The sequence below is a fragment of the Equus asinus genome, chromosome 7 (genome assembly GCF_041296235.1).
Source record: "Equus asinus isolate D_3611 breed Donkey chromosome 7, EquAss-T2T_v2, whole genome shotgun sequence".
Taxonomy (NCBI): Eukaryota; Metazoa; Chordata; class Mammalia; order Perissodactyla; family Equidae; genus Equus; species Equus asinus.
This window is the reverse complement of record NC_091796.1, coordinates 31,501,853-31,525,198: the sequence shown is the minus strand read 5'-3', so window position 1 is coordinate 31,525,198 and position 23,346 is coordinate 31,501,853. Positions and strand designations below refer to the sequence as shown.

General features: G+C 38.3%; 1 protein-coding gene across 2 annotated transcripts in view; it reads right to left on the bottom strand.

The window, feature by feature from the left end:
• The window catches only part of RIT2 (Ras like without CAAX 2), a 346,591-nt gene extending 335,350 nt beyond the window's left edge, over positions 1-11,241 (bottom strand). Inside the window, exon 1 of one of the 2 annotated variants that reach the window (XM_014834700.3) lies at positions 10,766-11,241. In XM_014834700.3, coding sequence (XP_014690186.1) covers positions 10,766-10,868 — 103 coding nt within the window. In that variant the 5' untranslated portion in view covers positions 10,869-11,241. The remainder of the gene's footprint in view (positions 1-10,765) is intronic. The other variant, XM_070513134.1, reaches the window with a different exon arrangement.
• Between the last annotated feature and the right edge of the window lie 12,105 nt (positions 11,242-23,346).

Genomic DNA, 23,346 nt, shown 5'->3' with positions numbered 1-23,346 from the left:
ACCCTTAAGGGAAAAATACGTGGAAGCTTGTGGTTGCTTCAGAGTTCAGAGTTGCAATCATCATCTAACTCAGTTTCTCTCAGTGTTAACCAAGAAACATTTGTTCTTTGAGATGTTCATAAGCATTTTGGACTCAAAAATACAGGAGTGAACAAAGTTCTACAGGCTTATTTACTAAGGTTTCCCCAGAACATTTCACAAAATACTTTTCTTTCCCCCACTATGGGAAACCTTATTTTTCAGGAGCAGCTCACAGTTCTGGTGTCCAGTGGGAAATCCTTTGAGAAATAAAAGATGAGTTATTTTCAGTATCTTCTGTGTATTTTGTTGCCAGTTGTCTCTGTCCTTTGGCTTTCAATGAACATGCACTGCTCCTGACTCTACAGTATCTGCCTGACATGCAATTCCTTCTCATAACGCAGCATTTGCATCATACTTGTTCTTGCCTCTCTGCCAGGTTTTGGTCCCCAAACTTACTTTGGCCTCCTTGTGTTATTGAGCATCCTAAACATAGGGTGGGTTTATTCATCTTCAAATCTATTGTCACCAAAGACCATGTATGCTGGCTACAGTCTAGTTTCCTTCTTAGCCACAAACTACCAGGTGCTCACATACATGTCACGTTTCTGTTGGTGCCAGTTTCTCTCTACATATGGTTCTTTATATCATAAAATTTTAGAATATTGCTTAGTTTTATTTCATTACATATGTCTGGCGTCTTACTCTCTGCATTTTCTCAAAGATGAAAGAAGAAAATTAAATTTATAAATATTTTTGAGAATTTACTGCCATAAGTTTCATGGGGGAGAAAATCTATTTCCTATCCTGCAGGAATTTGCAATCAAGATGGGGAGATCAAATATAAAAAGGGTTACAAGTTAAATAAAAATGCAAGATTTAAGTAACATTTTAAGACCACAAACCAGATGCTGGAAGAACCTGTGTAATTGTGAGCAGTTATTAAGTGAATAATAGGAGGAATTTTAAGTGTAAGAGGAACTATGTCAGACTGGAGTAGACTGGGAAGACATTAAGGAACAGGAAACACTTCTGCACGTGGAAGGATGGATAAAACTGGATAAACTGAGAGAAAGGAGAGAGTTTATGTTGGGTAATTATATGGATAATACAGAGGAGAAGTCTCAAGAATTTGGAGTGACTAAAAGTAGAATAATTTGTCTAGAAGACAGAAACAAAGCTAGAAGGATAGTTCCAGTAGTTATGGGCCTTTTTAGGTCAGGGCATAGCTCACACTGAGAGAGGGGGAGAGAGAGCCAGAGAGATAAACACTGGCATAGAGAGAGATGAGAGAGAGAGAGTCCAACAAATCATATCATATCAAGGCCCACAGAGAATAACATTTCTGCAGCACCTCAGCCTTTGCAACCTCCGTTCTGAATCTTCCCACTTGTATTTCATCTGATGCCATTGCCACGGTGTTCTTGACTTTCCAGTTCAATCTCTCACTGACCCCTCCTGACTCCCGATATTTGTCTCTGTTCCCTGGCCCCCAAATTTCTGCCCTCTCTGGCTTGACTCCTCTGTGCCATCCAACACAAAAGCGCTTCCTGTCTGACTAGCTTCAGGGATGCCTCCTTGATGACTAGTTGACAGTGCCACACATCTCAGATGTCACGAATTCTACAGGCTTTGGATGTCAGAACTTTGGCAATGGGTGAGCCACTGAAGACATTTGAGCAGGAGAAGAAAGAAGCAAAATGGAATCTCAGGACACTTGGCCTGACAGTGGTGTAAAGAGCAGAAAGTGGCGGGATGTGGTGGGTTAGAAACTATAGGAGGGGCTCAATTAGCTAAAATCTTTACAATTTCAAATAGCAGTTGTGCCTTTGTGCTTCTCAATAAGGAGTCTGATTTCTTCCGCTTAAAAAAATCTACACAGGTGCAGCTTATTATTAGCTTTTCCTGCAGCCATTAAATTTGACTCTTTCCATTTAAACGTAGCTACTGTGGAGAACAAAGTAAACATCTTATTATTCAAAATTTATGAAAACAACACATATATTGGGGAAATTAATTTCAGTCCAGATTCATGCACAGGCATGCTCTGTTATAAACCACAGTCCCTCTAAGGAGGCCCTTTGCAGCTGTTGTAGCAGGCCAGGCGACTGTCCTTTAAGTCCTCATTGCTTTCTCTATCAGGCAGTGCTGTGTGTGTGTGTGTGATGGGTCAATTAGGATGAATAAAGGGATTGTTTACTAGGATAACTAGCAAGCCACTGTTATTATTGTCACTGAAATTACCACTCAAGAGATTAAAGCTGAAACCAATCAATATAACAATATAGAGAGCAAGAGTAGGCATAGAGCAGGTGGATATACAATACCATGTTTACAAAATTCAACCCAAGTTGTATTTTCCTAGAACCCATCTAAAAGACCTTCTGCCATCACCCTCCCTTACCCTACTGATGTAAACTGCCTTGGGTGAAGGTATGGAAGAGAAGAAGGAGGAAAGGAAGAAGGGAGGGAGGAACGACAGCAGGCAATAGATTTAATGAGGATGTAATATCTTGAGCACTGTAATTCACAGTTTTTATTTAGTATTTTCTAATATCATCTATCCAGCGACTCTGTAAGCTAATTTTAACTAACGTAATTTTCAACACGAGGCAAATGGAGACTCAAAGAGCTTACGTGACTTGTGCAAGGTCAAATACTATTAACGACAAATAATTAAAAACAAAGTTATCCATTTATGTTACAAGTTTTATTTAGCGATTATTTTGTGCCAGGTTTTGTTACAAATACTCTACAAGTATGAGTCACTGCAGAGTTATTGTTGTTATCCCTGTTCTACAGATAAGAAAACGCAAGTCTGGATATCCAAGGATGTCCAAGCCTCTAGTTCACATTATTCTTTCATCATTTCTATGCTGAGGCCTCGTCCTGCAGATCAAGGCAGATCTAGAACATAGGATGCTGAGTGGCATAGTGGATGGTGGTTAAGAGCCTGGGATCTGGGGGTGGCTAAGACTTGCACAGACATGACAGGTCCAGGTTCCTGAGCGAATTACTCACCCTCTTCAACCCTCACTTTTCTTGTTTGTAAATTAGGGACAATTGCCATGCCTATGCCACAGAGTTTTATGAGGATTCAGTAAAATAATATACATAAAGCACTTAGAACAGGGACAGATGTATGTAAGACTCAAAAATGTGGACTCTTATTTTGCTTTCATTGGGGGAAGCAATTGAAAGAGTAATAGTGTAGACAAAATAAGAGCATTCCTCCTTGTGAGTGTCCACAGATTGATGCACACATACACTGACATCTTTCTTTCTCATTTTAAAGCATATTAAGAGGAACTACGGAGTAATAAAATATCTAAGGTTTTCTTATCCATTCAATAGGTAACTACCCAAACAACACCTTCCCTATGTGAGCAGTCTACTGAACCAAGCCCTCCTCGCATGACCACAATGTATCTAACTAGTTAAAGATCCTTGTTTAGTGTTTCACTGTCAGACCACAAATTTTCTATACAATCTCATTCCAGTTCAATTAATGATTTTTTCCTGGGATTCCACTTACTCCCCTCCCAATGCAACAATCCCCAGAAAAGCCACTTTCCTCAGCAAACTGCAGCATACTCCACCCTTCATGCATACTCTAGGGAGAATCGGGCACATACTGCTCTCCCTCCAGTACAATTGGCAGTGGCAGGATGCTGAAGCACCTCTGAGTGTGGAGATCAGAACAGGTTATATTCTGATGCTAATGCTATGGTATTAGCTGGAGCAGGGTTATGGCAGACAGAAAGGGCAGAAGAGATTACCTGGCACAGTTGCCAGTAATGCCGCTTAACTGGTGCCTGCTGACAAACCGGAAGAGCAGATGGCACCTTAGGTGATGGTCATCAGAAAGCTGATATTTATGAGCAAAGCGTGAGTGATTGAGTTGAGATCATTGATGGGCTTTGCAAATAACAGCCAAACTCAGTGATGAGAGTCTCTTTCATGCACGTAAGCAATGCAGAGGACTGCCATCCATCAGTGAATACAGTCACAACTCCACCACACTGGAAAGACACACACACTCAAAAACAGTCACCATCAGCGGCCTAAACTCCAGTTAGGAGAGGAAGATTTTATACTGGTTTATGGGAGGCAGTATGATCTAATGGAAAAATCCATGATCCAGGAACTCAGGAGGCTTTTTGTCCCAATGCTACAGCTGAGCAGCGGAGCAACCTATGGTAGGTCCTCTTACTTCCTCATCCACGGTTTGCTTTGCTTTCAAAAATACCATGTGTACAACTCTATCTTTGCATGTACTCCATTGCATTAGAATTCTCTGTTTACACATCCTCTTTATCCAACTAGACAGGGCAGCTGTTGTATCTAATTCTTGATAATAGTTCAGGGCCTTTCAGAGGTCTAGGTATGCACACATACATACAAACACACACCAAATCCTCTATTCTCATTAATAAATAGACAGGGAAGGTATTTTCCATTTGTGACCTATAGTCTCTATCAATTACTCTGTAATAGACACACATACACACACACAGGGACAGAGGGAGAGAGGACATTCTCCCGATGATGTATCAGCACCTAATAGACTTCAAAAATCCACCTGATGTATTTAATACCTTGTTTACTTTCTTCATTAGCATAATTCCAGGTTTTAATAATTTCTTATCATTACTGGGTTACTTGATTTTCTTAAGTTGAGAGGATTGTCATCACTTCCCTATGTGGTCAAGGCTCCTAGGTGTCCCTGAATGGACCAAAATGTATTATGTCTTTGGCACCCACATGTTGAAATGTTTGGTCAGAACTTCCCATGCTACCCTCTACCTGACCTAATAAGAGTAACACTCCTGTTGTTTGTACAACATTAAAATTTGTCAAGTATTTTGGTGTACATGATTTTGTCTGATGTCTAAAATATATCTATGAAGATTCAGCTAAAGTTAGATCTCAGGGTCATCGTACCATCTCCTCAAGAAATAAAATAAAAACTCTTAGGGTGGGAAAACAAAAATAGTATAACCATTGAACTTAGATATATATGTGTAGGTACCCTGGGTTCATCATTTAATATCTCTGTGTCTCTGGGCATATTACTTTTTTCTGGGGGCCTCGGTTTTCTCATCTATAAAACTCAGACACTGATGCCTATCTCATAAGATGAAGGTGAGGAGTAAATGGAGGCCAGGTGAGTGGGATAGACCACTGGCCACTGGGACACCAGAGCGAATGTGTAAATGTAAGGAGCCCAGCAGCATGTGGGTAGTCAGGGACCAATACAAGTTCATTCACCTCCAACCTTTCTCTGATAAAGACATAGAGCTGTATTAACTCTTTTTTATCAATTTAAAATCTATAGAGTGCTTATAATCTTGGAAATATTGTCAGTCAACGCATTTTACCTGAATTACACTTCCAATCATTCCTTGAGCAAGTAGATAGCAATTTACTTTTCCACTGAGCTTTACCTGGACCTCTCTCACTGACAGTCTTGCAGTGAGTGGTGATCTGCAGCATAATGAGGGTAGTGACAATTAAGGGTGAGAGCAGAAGACCCCTGAGTCTGGAAATCTTTTCAGTTTTCCCTTGTTTACTTTTTCTTTTGCCTTTGCAATTCAAAGGATTCAAATAACACATGCTTATGATGTGACAATTCTTCCATTTCATCAGATCCAAAGCCCTGTTAATGAGGTAAAACATGGAGCCTCAGGAACCTGAACAATGCCCTTGGTGATTCGCCTTATTTAATTCATCAGATAAAGGCTTGATTCTCTACCTGCTTATACCAGCTCATTGATGTTGAAGGAATTGGTTTTGCACTGCTTTCTGTTTACCTCAGAAAATACTGTTGTTGCTTTATTTTATAAAATCCTGCTACACAAAACTCAGTGTATAAAAGAGACAAATTGCAGAGAAGAGAAGGGGGTGGGGCAGAGTAAGACTGCTTACTTTACAGACGAGCTTTCCCTTTACAAAAAGGGAAATCCATTGTGAAATGGATGCATTCTAATAAATTCTGAGTTCCCTAACACTTTTTATGTTTTCAGCTTATTTGTTTTCTTTTGTTTTAGTTTTCACAGTTTCCTACGATAGGTTTTAAGCAAATCTCAGGAGAGATTTTTCCAACTGCCCCTGCCCCAAAGACAGAGTTATCAAGATCCCTTCATGAAAAATGATAAGCCTCACATTCCCTTTTGTCTTTGCGTGCCCTGTTCCCTCTAAACTCTCCTCCTCTCCAACCCCGGCTCCCCCTATACTTTCCCTTCTCAACCGCAAGAAATCCTCCTCATCCTTTAACACACAATTCAAATATCATCTCTGCTGTGATGCCTTCTTAACTTTCACATGTGATTTCAGCCACCCCTTACGCTGAGCTTCCACAGCTCTTATGACAGAGGCTGCTATAAAGTTATCAGTCTGTAGTACTCGTTATATTTCCCCCATGAGATGGTGAGCTCCTAGAGGGCAAAGGTCACGTCTGGAATGGGATTTAGGAAAAACAGCCTCTCCCTTCCCAATGACTTGCATAATATTTCATACATATTTCACACAACGACATGTCACCAAGATAATTCCAAGATGTGTCCTAGGGACTGGAGAAGAACATGGAGATCTCATCAGATATTTAGATACTTTCTCTACTTTTCTCATGAAATATGATGGAAAAACAACCTAGAGTTCGAAAGCTTGAGTTTCTTTCCAAATTCTTACTTACTTCTGAGTACTCTTGGATAAATCTCTTAACATTTCTGTGCTTTAGATGCCTCATCTGAACAGAGGGAATAGATGACCCACTCGTCTCCCTAAATTAGTTTATCCTCAAATAAGGTCACAAAACCGAATAGGTAAAATGTATTTTGGAAAGTAAGATATTATTATTATTGGATAAGATCTGCTGAATAATTTGAGTCTGCCCTGGAAGAACCAGATGTGAAAACAGGGAAAGCAGGCAGACACGAATCATGCTCCGTCCTTGAGAAACAGCCCTTTTATATCAAACTACAAAGATATGCAAAGGTCAATATTTAAAATAGTTAGGATTGTTTAGACTCCATGAAACTCTTAAACTATAGCTTTGAGATTTTGATTTTTTCTCTTTTTTTGAGAGAGGGGAAGGGATGGTAGGCAGTGGAACACAGAGAGATAGAAGGCTAAGAATGTGCCCAAGTTACATGAAATTCATTGAATAATGAGTCCAATTTTTACTTAGCTTACCCTGTGTACAAATTTGGGTGTGGTGGAAAAACGGCTTAAAAGGGGTCAGGAGGGCTGCATTCTAGCTGTGACTCTGCCCCTACTGTATGCATGGATTTGGCAAGCCCCTTCAACTCTCGGGGCCTCAGTTTCCACATCTTTCAAATAGAGTGGGGACTATTTCTTATTTATCCTGTTTTCTCAGCACTTATAGCATTCTTGGTTAATATTAGGTGTAGTGTTTAATTATATAAATACAACATAAACATATGGTTTTACTTATACAGAATATAAGTATTATGTATAATGTTTAATTATATTGATTTAAAGATTAAAAAGGAATAGATGTATAAATGAGGGTGTTAGTCTAGATGGTTTAGATCTCTTCGAAATATAACATTCAAGAAGTAGTGAATGCATTACCAACAGCCCTGTTTTCTTCTTAATAGTAAGTGGTGGAACTCTGTTCTTCTTCCCCAGGGTGTTAAACATAATGTAATGGAGTTAGATAAAACTCCGCAGAACTCTATAAATTAATAACTCCTTGACCAGCCACAAATTCTTTCCCTAGGGCCTCAATTTTCCCATCTGTCAAATGGTGACACCTAATCAGGTTTTAGCGAGGATGAAAATAACCATGAAAACCATGTAACCTATATCTTCCACACAGTGGGTGCTTCATAAATGTTCACTTCCTTCTTGTTTCCCTCTATAGCAACTACTACAGGGCCCATGCATAGTGTATGCCCAATAACTTGATTGATTACTTGTGGTTTGAAGTTTCTCACACACAGTACATTTATTCACCTCATTTTTTAAATCTTACAGGAATTTCTGCTCCAGTAAATTAGTTTATCCTTTGCAAATCCTTTCAAAATCTCCTATTCATAAAAGTGTGCCTTAGTAAAATATGGAGAGAAAAAAAAAAAACCCTAATTTCTCAGTAAGCATAAAATCTCCAAGATTTTGTTCATTTAAAAATTATGGTCCCAGTAAATTGAGTTTCTCATTCATGTCCAAGGCTGGCTCAAAACGGACCCAGAATAGGAAACAGATGATAGCTTGATCCATCTTCTTTAGTGTCTTCAGAACAGCAGACTTCTTGAAATCCCTTCATACAACCCACTATAATTGGCTTATACAATCTTTTCTCATAAGCACTGAAATTGTGGGTAGAAAAGTAAATTGCACCTCTATTGATCCAGATCTTCAACAATACAAAAAGTGGCTTTTTAATTTTTAAAAAACATTTTAGTTCATTTGAAAGCAAACATTTCAACCTTCAAAAGAAGGTTAATATGGAGAATCAGTGCTTGAATATTTACATACTGATAACACCAAATGAATCACAGGGGCAAAGTCCACGTGTAAGACGTGATTCTATGGCTCTGATTCCAAAGACTTAGCCATAAGGAAGGCATTTTCCAGGCCTGGAATAATACTATGAACTATGTTCTCTCTGAAGTAACAGCCAAGTAAGCTGTTTATAAAATCAGTACAACTGAACTATTTACCCTTTTTTATTCTTAACCATCTCTGAGGTGAGCTGGTTACTCGTGTCTTTATCGCACTGGAAAAGTTTTGCTCAAGAATTTACTTATGAACTGGCTTCTTTTGTATAACATGCGGGTGAGACCAACCCATACCATTCTGCTGACCATAATGTGATGTTGAAAATTTCTAGCCTTTAGAATGGTGACAATGATGAGTCAGTACTAATAATACACGGAGGAAATCAAAATCATAGACATAATATCACCTCTAGGATAAGTATATTACAAAAAGATGCTCCTATCCAACACGTCTTCTCTCCAAGTTCCATTTCAATGGATTAAATGGTTACAAACTAGTCACTCTATTCCCACATCCCCCAAGCTCTTAGTGAAACAAGAAAATACCAAGCCAGTGAACAAAGGTAATATATGGGCACATTATGGGACTGTTGCAGGATCTCTCCGACTTCACAAGCTGCTGGTGGCATTTCTGTGAATTAGTCTCTGCCTTTTTCTTAGATTTGTTTCTCTTTCTTCTATTTTATTCTCACATTGTTCTTCCTCATCGTGTCTGAATGACTATATTCTTTCAAAACTTAGTCTTATTTTATATGGATTGTTTTCTCTTTTTCCTTCCTCCATCCCTGCCTCTCTAATCCTCACCTATTTTGATTCTTTCCCCTTCAACCATTACATTAAAAAAAAAAAAAAAGGAAAGCTGTTAGAAAAATCCTCATTCATACACAGTTGTGAAGTCTTTCACTTTACGTTTCCTTTCTAGAAGAGATGACTAATTTTTCTCACTTTGACAAGCATTTAGTGATTGACCACATCCAGGTCCACCTATTTCTTTTCTTTGTATAGTAATCCCTTGTGGGTTTGTTTTTGAGGGGGGCGGTGTTGGGGATGTTCAATTTCGTGTCTTTTGCTATTTTCTAACCTCTTCACCTTTGCTGTTCTCTAAAGTCGCACTCTTTTTTCTTCTTTCTTTACTGATCAACTTCCTTATCACTTGTGGACCCACTACTAATGTTATCAGCTTTTTTTGGGGGGGGGATTCTTTTATCAAGAATGTTGGCCTCAATGTTGAATCTTTTTGTCAAGCAATAAAAATATTGAGTATTTTTGCTACTTGTCATCCACGCTAACTCTACCATTTCTTCTGTCTCTTGGCATCCCCAAAGATGTATCCTTCGTGGGGGTCTCCTTTTATTGATATAAAAAGTTATATTTACCTGTTTATTTTCTGGCGATATCCATAATCCCAAGGTATCCAACATTTATTCAGCCTCAAACACTACCTCATACCTATTTCTTTAATGTTATATTTGTCCTTTTCAGCCCCTGGAGAAACCCAACAACTGACAACTTCTGTTTTTTTTATATATCAAGACAAATTAGCCAGTCTTTTCCTTCGTTAGCATCCCACGTTCCTTTATTCTTGTGTCTTTCTCTTTGAATTCAGTTAACCACAAAATTTGGTTTGAACATCCTGCACAGGTCCCACAATGCACACCATTCCTTAAATCCCTGTCACTTTCAAAACCCAACTTTCCTCTTGGCATTTCAAGCCCACGCATGCTATGTCAGATCACAGACAAGGAAAAGGAGACAGGAAGTCCCTAATCAAAGGAACAAACACAACAATCAGCACTGATAATCCTGCATGTGTGCCTGTGTTTGTATATGTGTGGTTCATTGAATATTCATAGCACTTCTGTCTTTGAGAACAGGAGCACATTTTTTTCTCATACCATGGCTAGTTCATAAATATCATCTTATTATTTTTTAAAAAGATACATAAATTAAGATCAAACATCAAATGGCAGGAAATCAAAGGAAAAACATCATCCTCTTCAAGTTCTTTATATCATCATTGGCCATCTCTCCATTCTCCTGATTCATCAGCAGCCCTTTAACAGTCCTTATACTTTTAAACATCCTGCCAGATACTTGGTGTTTAACTGCTACAGCCAGCTAACCCCTGAAAGCATCAGCATAATTATTATTATTATTATTCACTGTATAGAGTTGCCTCTACAGAGGTCCCTCCTTCCCCAGCATTTGATATTAAAACTTACCGCTTTTACCAACTCCCCCTGCTCCCAGCATTACCACCTTGTACTCTCTGGACCCGCCTGATGCGCTGCTGGGGGAGCAGCTGGCTTCGTTTTCTACCTCCATCTTACCCGAGGGACCGGAGGAGAAAAAAGAAGGAAAAAGTCGCCCGTGTCAGGTGCTTGCTCAGATATTAAGCAACTCTAAAACTGTGTCAAAAGAAAGGTTTAGTACGAGGTAAGAACCATCAGCGTCGAGCTGGCTGCTGGTCCTCTGCTCCAGCGGGTCTCATAGCAACCACTTCAATTGCTTCCAATAAAAATCTGGCTTTTACATCCCCCCCTCCTTCCGATCCTTCACTCTTTCACGTCTCCCACGATTTCTCTCGCGCTCTCTCTCTGTCTCTCTGTCTGTCTCTCTCTCTGTTTTTCTTCCCCCTTCCCTCCTCTGTTTCTCCATTTCCCTTCCTCACTCTCTGTCTCTCTCCTTTCTCTGTCCTGCCCCCTGCACAGTCACAGCTGTTAGAGGCACACATATTTGGCCACCTTCCAGGCTGAGCTGCTAGAATGAACTGAATCTGAGACTTAGTAGAAGATGCTATGTCTCACAGGCTGACTTCTGTAGCTACAGCTTCAAAGACACTATTTTCTTTTAATCAGAGTCAATTAATTAAGAAAGATGTCTGTTGCTTATCTGCTTGCTTTTTATCACCATCTTCTTGCACAGTTCTCATTCCGGGAAAACGGATGTTACCAATTTAGAAGAAAAAACAAAACAGTAACTCAGGGCTCTTAAGGATGGGTCTTTAGTGTTATTGAAATAAAAGCTGGCTAGCAGGCATTGTGTCAGCTCATTTGACAGTTGCAGTTCTAACATAAGGAGGTATTTGAATTAGGTCATTGTCGTGTTTGGACATGGCTCATCCTTGTTTACTCTGGGTTATTAGGAACAACCTAAAACACAAGGATCCTGTCCAACATGAAAGACATACATGCTAAATATTTTTGCGGACAATTATGGTAGCATAAAAGATCACAGAAGATTATTTTTCAAATGTCCAAACTCCTACCTCTTATTTAAATTCTTTAAAAGCTTTGGGGTCTTTGCTTTTCTGTGGAAAGCTTCTAAATGATAGAGGTCTTAGGATGCTTTCAATAATCCCTACTTATCATTGTTAGACCCTGTCCTTCAAACAGGGTGATGAGGACATGCTGTGTGTTTATTGTCTATTTTCGGATTGTGAAATTGGATTATGATTAGATGCAGTCAAGTGTTTGGTGGACATAGGCTTGTCTTTCAATCGAGATTTTAAGCTCCTCTAGGAAAGGAACTAGATTTAACCAGTTCCTTACGACTCTATAGTCTATGACGAAGTTTTGGGCACAGAGTAGGTACTCAATATATTCTTGCTGGTAATTGGAGAGGTGGTATAATGTCGTAGTCTGGAGTCTGATTGCTTGAGTTCAGTGGGCTCAGCCTCTTACTAGCTGTGTGACCTTGGGTAAATTACTTTACCTCTCTGTGCCTCAGTTTCTTCATCAATGAAATGGCTTGTTAAACCTCTACTTTATTAACTCAGTAAGGAATTTAATGTTTATACAGTGCTTAGTACAAGGCCTGGCAAATTGTAAGCACCATATCAGTGTATGGCATTATGATTACTTTATTATTATTTTTAATTAATGATGCTCCCAACCCACCATTTATAAGCACTCATTGAAAAAGAAAATCATCTCATCAAGTGTTTATTGGCCAACTGTATATCGTCTTTGCTGAAATATATGTTCAAAACTTTTGTCTATTTTTGTATCAAGTGTTTTGTTTTCTTATTATTGAGTTTTGATAGCTCTTTACATATTCTGGGTGTAAGTCTTTTATCAGATATGTGTTCTGTAAATATTATCCCTTAGTTTGTGGCTTTTCTTAACAGTATTTTTCAAAGAACAGGAGTTTTAAATTTTCATAGAGTTCAATTTGTGTTTTTATGGGTAATCTTTCAGGTTTTAAATAATACCTTGTCCAATGATTCTATTCTTGATTCTCTTTTCATCTTTTTTACCAGTTCATTGCAACTTTACCCATTGTCATGGCTCTGCTTCTCACCTTTCTGTGGCTAACTGCCAAGTTTGTACCACTAGATCCAATTTTCCCTCTGAGCTTCAAACATGAATCCGTCTCCTGGATACTCCCAACTGGATACCCTGCTTGTATCTTAACCTCAGTATGTCCAAAAAGACATCACTCTTATCAAGGTCATCACTGTTCTCTATCTTTGTAGGGAGCATTGCCATTTTCCAATCCTAGCTTTAGTTCAGTGTCTTCTTATATGATGGCAACAGTTCCATAACTTACCCTCCCTGAGTACACCTGCCCTGCTCTTTCCCCTTTCACATGGCTCAATTCATCCTGGACCATGATGTTGGGAAAGCCACCTAAAATGTCCACCTGAATGACCTTATTGTGCACATATTCATAAATCAAACACCTACATAATGCAATCCAATAGCTTAGAATGGCACATAGGGATACAAAATATTTATTCCAGTCTCATGTCCTACACTCGATAGAATAGAGTCAGGCAAAGTGAGCTACTTGCCTGTCCTCCAAAACACTGTCATTTCCATAACTGGATCTGATAAGGAACTATAGCTGTATTGTAATTATCCTCTAATTGATTCATTGAAACTTTATTCCTCAACGAAAAGAGATATGTAAACAATAGCATTTAGCTTCAAGGTCTTTCTGGTTTTTGTTTCTACTTCTGGTGCAAAATTCTTATGACCTTAAACAAATCACTTACCCCTCTAGCTATCGGTCCTGCCATCTGTTACTCTGTTTTCCATGTCAGCCATTCTGATTTGGTGGTAAAGAGCAGGAATTGTCATGCCAGCTGTGTCCTTGGTGCTCTTCTTTATCTGGCAGTCTTATTTTAATATCTGTTCAAAGAAAGGAGTACATGGAAATGTCCTTTAACAGAAAATAAATGAACGGCTTGCCAAATATCAGTGGGCACTGTGAGAGGGAAATTTAATGAGTGAATTGGCTTTATTCTCAATGGTTAATTTGTCCATGTTCCTCAAATGAGAGTCAGTGGAATTTTTCCCTATTTACATAGAAGATGAAAAACAAGAGGTGCAGGCAGACTTTCCTAGCCATAAAGCCCTCCTTATCTACCTCTTCTTTGAAATTCTAAGGCACTCCACACTAGCCCCTTCCCCTGAGTTACTCAGGGACACAAAACCTCCTGATTGATAATGGTTTGGTTTTTGAGCATTCTAATGCTATTGATTTTCAGTTTTAGCGAGTGAACTTTGCAAATTAGCAGGCCTTGTGCCTTGACCAGTGCACCCAAGAGTCTGAGAGATGTGTGTGTGTGTGTGTGTGTGTGTGTGTGTGTGCATGTCAGACAGAGAGGGGGAGAGGGAGAGAGAGAAAGGTATCTTGCGAGTGAATAAATGATGTTTGAAATGGAATCTTTAAGTAACCAAAATCATTGCGTGGCAGATGGCTTTGCTCTCAAGAAAACTATTCAATAATTGACATTTGCATTCACTTCCTCTAACCTACCCTGGCACTTGCCATCCTTTTTGAATGTCACGTGGTTCCCTTTGAGTGCTCATCTCCATCAAATGAAGACCCAGGTGTTCCATGTTCATTCAAAGCCACTCAACTCTCCCAGCAAGGTCCAAGTACACTTCACCTCATCTCTGTCACTTGCTGCTCTCCTTTCCAGTCCTTCTTAGAGGACGTAAGGGGAAACTAATTTAACAAGCAATTCCTTCAAAAGGAATGTATTAACTTTATTTATACGGATATTTTTCTAAGCTCCTTTAGGAACTGCTAAGGCACCCAGTCTCTGTGAGCGACATCCTACTTCACTGTAGGGGGAAGTTTGGCACATCCAGAGTTCTTTTCTTACCTCTCCAGTCATGACAGGCAGAGCTCCTGAGTATTTTCTGTGAGAAGCCACTATTCCCTTTATTAGAGCATTTATGATATTTATTACAATGATTTATTTACATTCCAGTCCACTTTACTCAAAAGCAGTGACCCTGCCAGATTCATTTTTATCTCTCCAGAATTTAGTACAGTGCCTGGCATGTGCTGGACGACAAAGCCATTTTTGTTAAATGAGGGAATTAATTGCACCAAGTGGGTGACTGTCTACTGCCACTATTCATGAAATTAACCTTTCAAAGTGTATTATTTACTATTTATACCCTAATGAAAAGATAAATCATGGAGAGAAGAAACAGTTAGCAACGTGTTGATAAGCTCCGGGTAAATTAATGTTTGGCGTGCGTGTTTTCACCATGAAATGTAAGAAGATTGTAAACGAGAAGAGAGCACAGCTGTTCAAGACAAAAAAGAAACTGGAAACAGCAAAGCCAAGGGATTAACAGAAAAGAGATCATTTTGCAAGTGGGAGGCCTCCTCATAAGCATATTCAGTAAAACTCACAGGAGGTGCTAATATTTCTAGTTGTGGTAGGATTCAACTTTATTCTTGAGGCTTATTAAAGTTACAATTTCCGGAAAGAGGGATCTACATGTGATCTATCTACTCTACATTCATTCATTTATTCACTCAACACAAATGCACTCATTAAATATGGATTAACTTGCTCACTCTCAAAATCATTCATTCAACTGTGTTACGGTTTTTAGAAAGACAAAGGAAAACACAACATAGTCCATGAGTTCGAAGTGGCTATATCCTCATGTGGTAGAAAGATATCCACATACCAGTATCTGGAATAAACCAGAATGTGGCAGGTAACTGAATAGATGAATGGGAAGAGTCTGACAGGAACACGGGAAAGGAGAGACTGATTCCAAAGAGGAAGGCAAGGTGGGGTGTCAAGGAAAGGGGTCTCCTCGGGCTAGAGTTAAAGCAGGACTTCAAATGGAAGAAATTACAAAAGATAGGTGTATTCACAGTTTAGAGAATAGGGTGTTTCATGAACTGCAAGTTAATAATTTATGGTTGATGCATAAGAACATAGGAACATAGTCCAAAAGTTGGATTATAGATGAATAATGGAGAGCTTTAAATTATAGTATACTGAGTTTGGATTTCTTTTTTTCATTTTTTGTATTTTTATTTTTTACCTTTATCTTTAAGCAAAGCACAGTGCCCGCTTTGAAGTACAATAGGCAGAAACACAAGCTTCTGATTACAGGAAAATCAAAATGTGGCTCAAATTACTTTTCTTTCATTGAGCCTTTGTGGCTTTCCAAAATTCCCATAATTTGTAGCTAAACTAAATTTCTATATATTTATTATTGTTATAGTCACCAATTTGACACTTAGCATTTTACAGTTTACTTAATTGTAATCCGCTTGAGAAAGGAGCTGCTGTTCCATTCTTATTTATATATCCCATGGTTCTGGGCCCAAGTCTTGACATATCAGAAAGAATCAATAAAAAAAAACTAAGATTTTTTTTGACAAGTATGTTTCATAATAAAATCTGATATGGTACTACTGAGTGCAATTTTTACTATTCAATCATCAAAATTGACTTTCACTTTGTAAAAGCAAAATATGAGGCTAAGGCCATTTAAAGACATGAACAAGATAATGGAGTGACTATTGAAACCATATGATAATAAAACTTTTTTGTATACTGGTAAATTTCAGAGAAATATACAAATTTTCTATCTGCGTTTTATTTTCCAGAGTTTTCAATTGTCTTTTACTTGCATATGTCTATGGTACAATTATAATTAATGTAGGTAGTAATGATGACTCTGAGGCTGTGTGAGATCCTGTAATATAATGTCCAAGAAATATTTCATTTTATTCAGTATACTTTTGATACAATCAACTTTTTATGATTTTACCTTAAAATAGATACTATGAGTTAATTATCAATTTGAATAGTTGAATAATGAGACTATATTATTGTGTTCAAATTCTGGATAAATAAGAGGCTACCATAACTACATTAATGCACAAAATGGCATTACATCAGACTAAATAGGTAATCAAACTTTGTAATATTTGTACTTGGATAATTTTATATTCCATTGCAAATGCCACCACACAGCCTTGCTATTAACATTAAGATAATAGTTTTCTAGTGCTTAAAAATTGAGATATTATTATAATTCTATTATGATTTAGTCGTGAGACTGCCTCAGCTTCCCTGAGAGATAAGAAATTAGAATTGGGGTGGTGCCTTGGAAATACTTAGTATAACCTTCCATCTGGGGAAGAGATCTCATAATCACAGATTATTTCTCTATTCTTTGAATACTGAGTATCAAAGAATCCATTACTTTACATAGTAACCCCCTATGACCACCTAAGGTGGTGGAAAGACAGCCAGATTTGGAGTAAGAGAGGCCTCATTATTGATCTGATCTCTTCTGCTGACTTATTAAAAGTATGGAAATGAACAAATCTTTTCATCTCTCAGAGCATTACTTTCTCATCTGCAAAACAGAAAATTAATATACTTGTTTTTTTGGGGTTCGAGGGAGATGATATAGTTCTTTGCTCAGGAACACTCATTAATGGTATAAAATAAAATATTAGAAAGTTCACGCATTTATCAAGCACCATCCAACAAACAGAGAAATGGGTCTGAGGGTCTTGGTCATTTTAGTCCCACACAAAGTGAACACTGAGTTGAAGCAGCGAAAGGTCAGTGGGAGAGGTACAGTTTGTACAAAATTATGGAAGAAAGGGCATTTAATGCTTGGGGAATGTTGCTTTGCCCAGTATGAACTATGTGTAGGAGTGTGGTAGAAGAGAAATCAGGAAAGACAGTTTGGAAGTCAACTGATGGCTGTCTTTTTTTTGCAATTCTGAGAAGTTTGGACTTACCCAGCAGGTGATGTGAAGACGGGTGGTATTTAAGCAGAGATAGAATATGAACAAGTGTGTGATTTACAAAACTTGCAAAGCTCTCTCGAGAGGTCACGTGGAGAGTGGATTACAATGAGGATAATCTAGGGGTCAGTGAAATGGTTGGGTGGCTTTCAGTCATCCAGCAGAGAGTAAACAATAATCTGAACTAGATGAGTGAGGTACATGGCTGAGGAACTGAGAAAGGGGAATGTGACCCAGATGGCACTACCAGAGAAAAGTTGGCAGGTGTTAGTGTTCCGAAGGTGTTTGGGAATAAGGAATGGGCAGGAACCGAAGGCCGCTGAGGTTTTTTGCTTGGATCACTGGTTACACTAGGTGGGTAACAGTACCATTGCTTGAGAAACAGAATGAAGAAAGAGTGGGCAGGAGTACACTAAAGGAGAGAGATGTGAATAATGAGTAAGTTTGAGGTGCTTTTGGAATATCTAGTTAGATACGTAAGGAAAGCAGTTTCAAACCACAAGTTTGGAGATCAGGGGAGAGGTGAGGCTTAGAGATATGGATTATGGATTATGAAATCTTCAGTTTATTAGTGGTAAATGAAAACACAGCAGGAAGTGAGATTCTTTATGAAGTGCTTGCTAGAAAGAGGAGAGAACAAAGGATGCCATTATAGATGGAGTATAATCAACCAAGATATTTGTAGAGTTTTCTGAGAAAGGTACTTTGATAAGAATTTTTTTGTGCATTTTCCTATTGATTCTGCAAATAATCCTATGAGGCTTATATCCATATTATTAAGAAGATAAAGAAGAAATATACAGATACTTAGGAAAGCTACCAGAAGAATAGAATCTAAGCAAGGGAAATCTTTGTGAAGCAAGAATTGGCCAAAGCTTTCAAATGCTTCATATTGGTAATGTAAGAATAGAAGTGACAATATGTCGTTCCATTTGGGAAGTGAGAGCTCATTAGTGAACAAAGCACTCTTGGTAGAAAAGTGAGAATGGAAATCAGATAATAAGAGATGGAGGTGAGTAGTTAAGCATGGGCATACGTACTTTTCATTTCAAAAATCTTGTAGTGACAGAAAAGAGTGTGATAAGACCAAATATTGCCCTTGTTGAAAATATGACTTGAAGTGATTATAGAATTGATGGGAAATGCTTTTTAGTATATAGTGGGCACAATATTCATATGTAGCAATTATTGTTCTTCTATTATACATATTTAAAAATAACTTGTCAAAGATCCTACAGGTAGGGAACAGGAAATAGCAACACTTGGTCTTAATTTTGACAGTAAACATTGTCAAAAAAATAATACACATTTCTTTGCTACTCGTGTAAGTTTTTTAAACTATATTTTACCACAAGTCTGTGATAGATCTTGACTTTTGTGTGTTAGTTATATTGCTGGGTTTTGCTTTGGCTAAAAATGTTCTCTTATAACCTATTGTAAACTATCCCTCACTTAGCTCAACACAATCATTCTTGTCCTATTATCTTTTGTGACTGTAAAAAATTTGCTTTGTTTATTTTGTTACCTTGATGATATTTATAGATCATGTCAGAGAGAGCCTCCCTTGGAGACTTCTCTTTTGTAGACTGTATAAATTTAGTCCCTTATGTCTCAACTCATGTCTTGTCCTCTAATCCTGGGATATATTTTGTTGACCTTCTGATTTTTTTTTTCAACTGACCTCTATAGCTTGTCAGTATTGCAAAGAGAAATCATGGTGGAAAGCTAATGGTTTGAACTGACATCTAGCAAAGAGCAAAGATATAGCTTCTCCTATATTCTAACTAAAATGCTTATGAAGATGTAGCAAATAGACAAGCAATGACACTGAAGACAAAGCCAAGGAATAACAAAGCTAACTAGACAAAAAAAATATCACTGACATTTCTGGACTTGGTTGATGAAATCAACCAATCTGTTGTCCCAAAACTTACTAAGGAGAAGCGTGAAACTTATGCACATTCTGCACCCTCCCCTGGCTTAGAGACGAGGGTTGGCACCAAATGTGAAACTGGACATGGGTCATTCCAATTTCTATATGTTAATTTTTGAGATGGTCAGAAGCCTGCTTAACCATTACCTTTTTAAAAAAAAAAATCTATTCATTATTGCAACTCATAGAAAATGGCAGTAGATCAGTACATGAAAGGGGCATGGATAGTTAAGTATTGCAAACTAGAAGATTAGTCTCAACAAAACCAGAAAAATGATGGCCCTAGGAGGAAGACATGTTAGATATTATGGATTATCTAAATACTGCTATTATAGGAAACAAACAGTAATGACCAATCTGTCTGGTCAAACGGGCTTAGCCAGATCCATGCATTTGATGATGAATAACAAGAAAGGGAGTTTCTGAAAAGTACTGGTGGTATAAGAAAAAAGAAAACATCACAATCACAAAGAGGAAAATCAGACCTCTGAAAATCTTAAAATTCTGTAATTTTTGTTCCAAAGGAAAACTTACAAATTCTTCAGAATATGCCAGAATATGGCCTCTATAGAAAAGTAGAAAGCTATAAATAGAGAAGAGTCTCTCTATAAAAGTAGAACACTATATAAAGAGAAGAATCTCAGATTAAAGTACAGTAAGGGGAGATACAATGTGATGATCATAAAGTAATGCATGGTACTTTAGTACCAGGACTGCAACATAGTAGGTTCTCATCAAACATCAGCTCCTATATGCATTGACAATAGACTGATTAAAAAATAATAAGAAGTACTATTGAAAAATGCAACAAAACTTCTGTTTCAATAATGGAGTTTAAACCTAAACTGAAGATGGTAAAATCATATTGGACATTATTAAAACTTGAATCAGTGGAGTGAAGGAAAAACTTAGGAACTCCTCCCAGGATGCAGAGGAAAAGAAAGTTGATGATAATGATGAAAGAAATGATAGAGCTGGAGGACACTGAACTTTCACCTAACTCATTTTTCTTCTCCTACTCTTCTCAGAGAAGTGGAGGGTGAATACACTGTGCATATCATTAGATATGATGCAAAGCTCCAGTTAAACCACAAAGTCAGAAGCCAGTTGCTGCAGAAGCAGGTATAGGGTAGGTAGGAAGTAGAATTTTTTCTTGTCTTAACTGTTATGAGTATTACTTAGGGAAGAAATATAAGGAACAGCATCTTAGAAAGAAATCAAGCCAGAGGCCAAAAGAGGCTACTCTGAGGAAGGAGCCCAACATCACACCAATAATGTGGAAACAAAGAAATTCCAGAACAAACAGAATCCAAATCAGACACTGGGAGAGCTACCCAGGAGAAATTTCCTCAACTGATAAATCCTTGCTTAATTAGGTGTCTTCACATGTTTTATGGGAGATAGCTTTTCCAGGAGCCAACTTTGCTTGGAAAGGATCTGATTTCCAGGAAATATGTTATTTATATAAATCCAAGTAATTAATTCATGTGTCAATCAGGTTTTGAGACCACATGAGAAGCCTTATTGTGTTAGTGAGCATAGTTCATTCAGATGCCTAGGAAAGAATGTGTTGATCTAATAAAGATGGATGGCAAGCAAGAAACCTAAAAAATGAAATGGGAGTCAGTGGAGAAAGAGTTACCAGGGCCTCAGCCCATGTAGATTATGTGTCAGATCATGAGGCTCTGTCTGTGTTGGGGAGAGTTCTAGGAAACATCAGAGCCCGCCGCTCCCTTAAGCACTTGGATCGTATTAATTCTGTGCCCATTGAACAAAATTCTGGTTGAGATTTGCCCTTCCAGGAAGATAATCGGAATCCTGAACTTCAAGACAGACTTTGTCAGTCACCTGGACCCATGTCCCCATCTTGGCAACACCCTCCCCAGGATGTTGGGAATGCAACACTCCAGATTTGCATTCATCCAGCTTGGGCTTGATACTTCAGAGACTTGGAGCTCTGCGTGAGCTAACTCAGTATTTCACCATTGTGATTACTGCAAAGAATTATTTATATTGAGCTGACGTCTTTCTCTTCTTATCTTCTCTGATCTTAGTTCTGCCTTCAGAAGTGAGATGGAGGGGCCAGCCCTGTGGCCGAGTGATTAAGCTCCTGCGCTCCACATAGGAGGCCCAGGGTTTTGCTGGTTTGGACCCTCGACATGGACCTAGCACTGCCCATCAAGCTATGCAGAGGCAGCATCCCACATAATAGAACTAGAAGGTCTATGACTAGAATACATAACTGTGCACTGGGGGGCTTTGGGGACAAGAAGAAGAAGAAAAAAAGAAGTGAGATGGAAATAGTCTAGTCCCACTTTGATGAGAGAGCCCTTTGCATCCTTTAACAGAATTATTTTATTTCCTTTTGTTCTTTCTAAGCACAACACCACTAGTTTCCAAAACACTTTTGTGACATGGATAAAGACTTTTCAGTACCGTAGTCACCCGTAAATAAAAGTCCTCTTCTAAATTTTTCCTATTCCTATATCTTAGAAAACTCATACACTATCTGTTTGTCTACGCAGATAACTAATCTAAGCACGGTCCTCCTTACAGTAAGACTGGAGAAACTGATAAAAGTCACCTGCAGTCATAGTATTCAACAAACATCCCACACTGTTCTATGTGGCCCCAAATCCCAACTGCAGTAATTCTTGGGTTTAATTGCTGCTTTACATACACATTGGCTCAGCCTCCATATTTTCCCAAACGTAGATTTGTGCTTGGATGCAGAAATGCCTCCACCAACTTCCTGGACAGCGGAAGCCATGAAATATTCACTCGCTGTGCATTTCTCCTTGCTTGCTGATGCACTTCGTGCATCTCATAAACACCTCAAAATAGACCAGGAATGTAAAGTGTAGTGGATTTGGGTGGTTAATCTCAATCTCCAATGGGAGAAGACAGACAGAGGCAACTCTAAGGAAATAGCATGGACTAAATGTTAGGCAAATTAAAAACTAAGACAAAATCCTTATTGAGAATGGTAGGTATTGATTAATTGTGAGTCTAAGTACACATGTTAAGCCTCTTAAAGCATCAGAAATGCTACTGAGGTATTATTGGGTATTGCGGAAGAAAGATCAGGATACGTTTAAAAGAATCACTGTTCACCAAGAATTACAGCCTTCAATTCTCTGCAGACTCTGAACAGAATGAGGCTGGCTAAGGACAGAGGCAGAAATATTATTAGATACCTGTTCGATGCTTCAAACCGAGAGTAAGAGTCTCCCAACCGAAAACCCAGCAGGGCAATCTATAGACAGTAGAACTAGGAAACTTAGATTTTCAAAAAAGAGAAGGATCAGTAGAAAATAACACATCTAAGTCCTTCTCAGCCTGAACAAGTTTAACAGAAATCGTCTTATGAACCACTTTGAAGATTCTACAACTAATGAAAAAGAGTCGTAGAGCTGCCAGGGGTGCTGAGAGTTTGTCCCAGCAAAATTTGCCTCCTAATTAGGGACTCCCACAGACAGTCCTGCTGTGTCTGCTTGAATCTCTTCAGTGACAGACAGCAAACCCAGTCTTCAGCACAAATCCAAGGCGCCAGTGATGGCTCAGTTAGGGACCCAGCACCAGAAAACAAGATTTAATTCTTAGCTCTGCATTTACTGCAAGGATGAAGTCCTATGCTTTAAAATTTCCATTATATATATATATACACACATATATATTAAAACATTTTAAAAATCATAAAATAAGAATAATATCTACCATAGACTATAAGAAGATAGCTGAGGTTTGTTTATTCCAAAATACAAAACAAACATATAGTATATGGTTCTTTCGTTATTAATTTTTTCAAGACTACAATGTATTGAAGTAAAA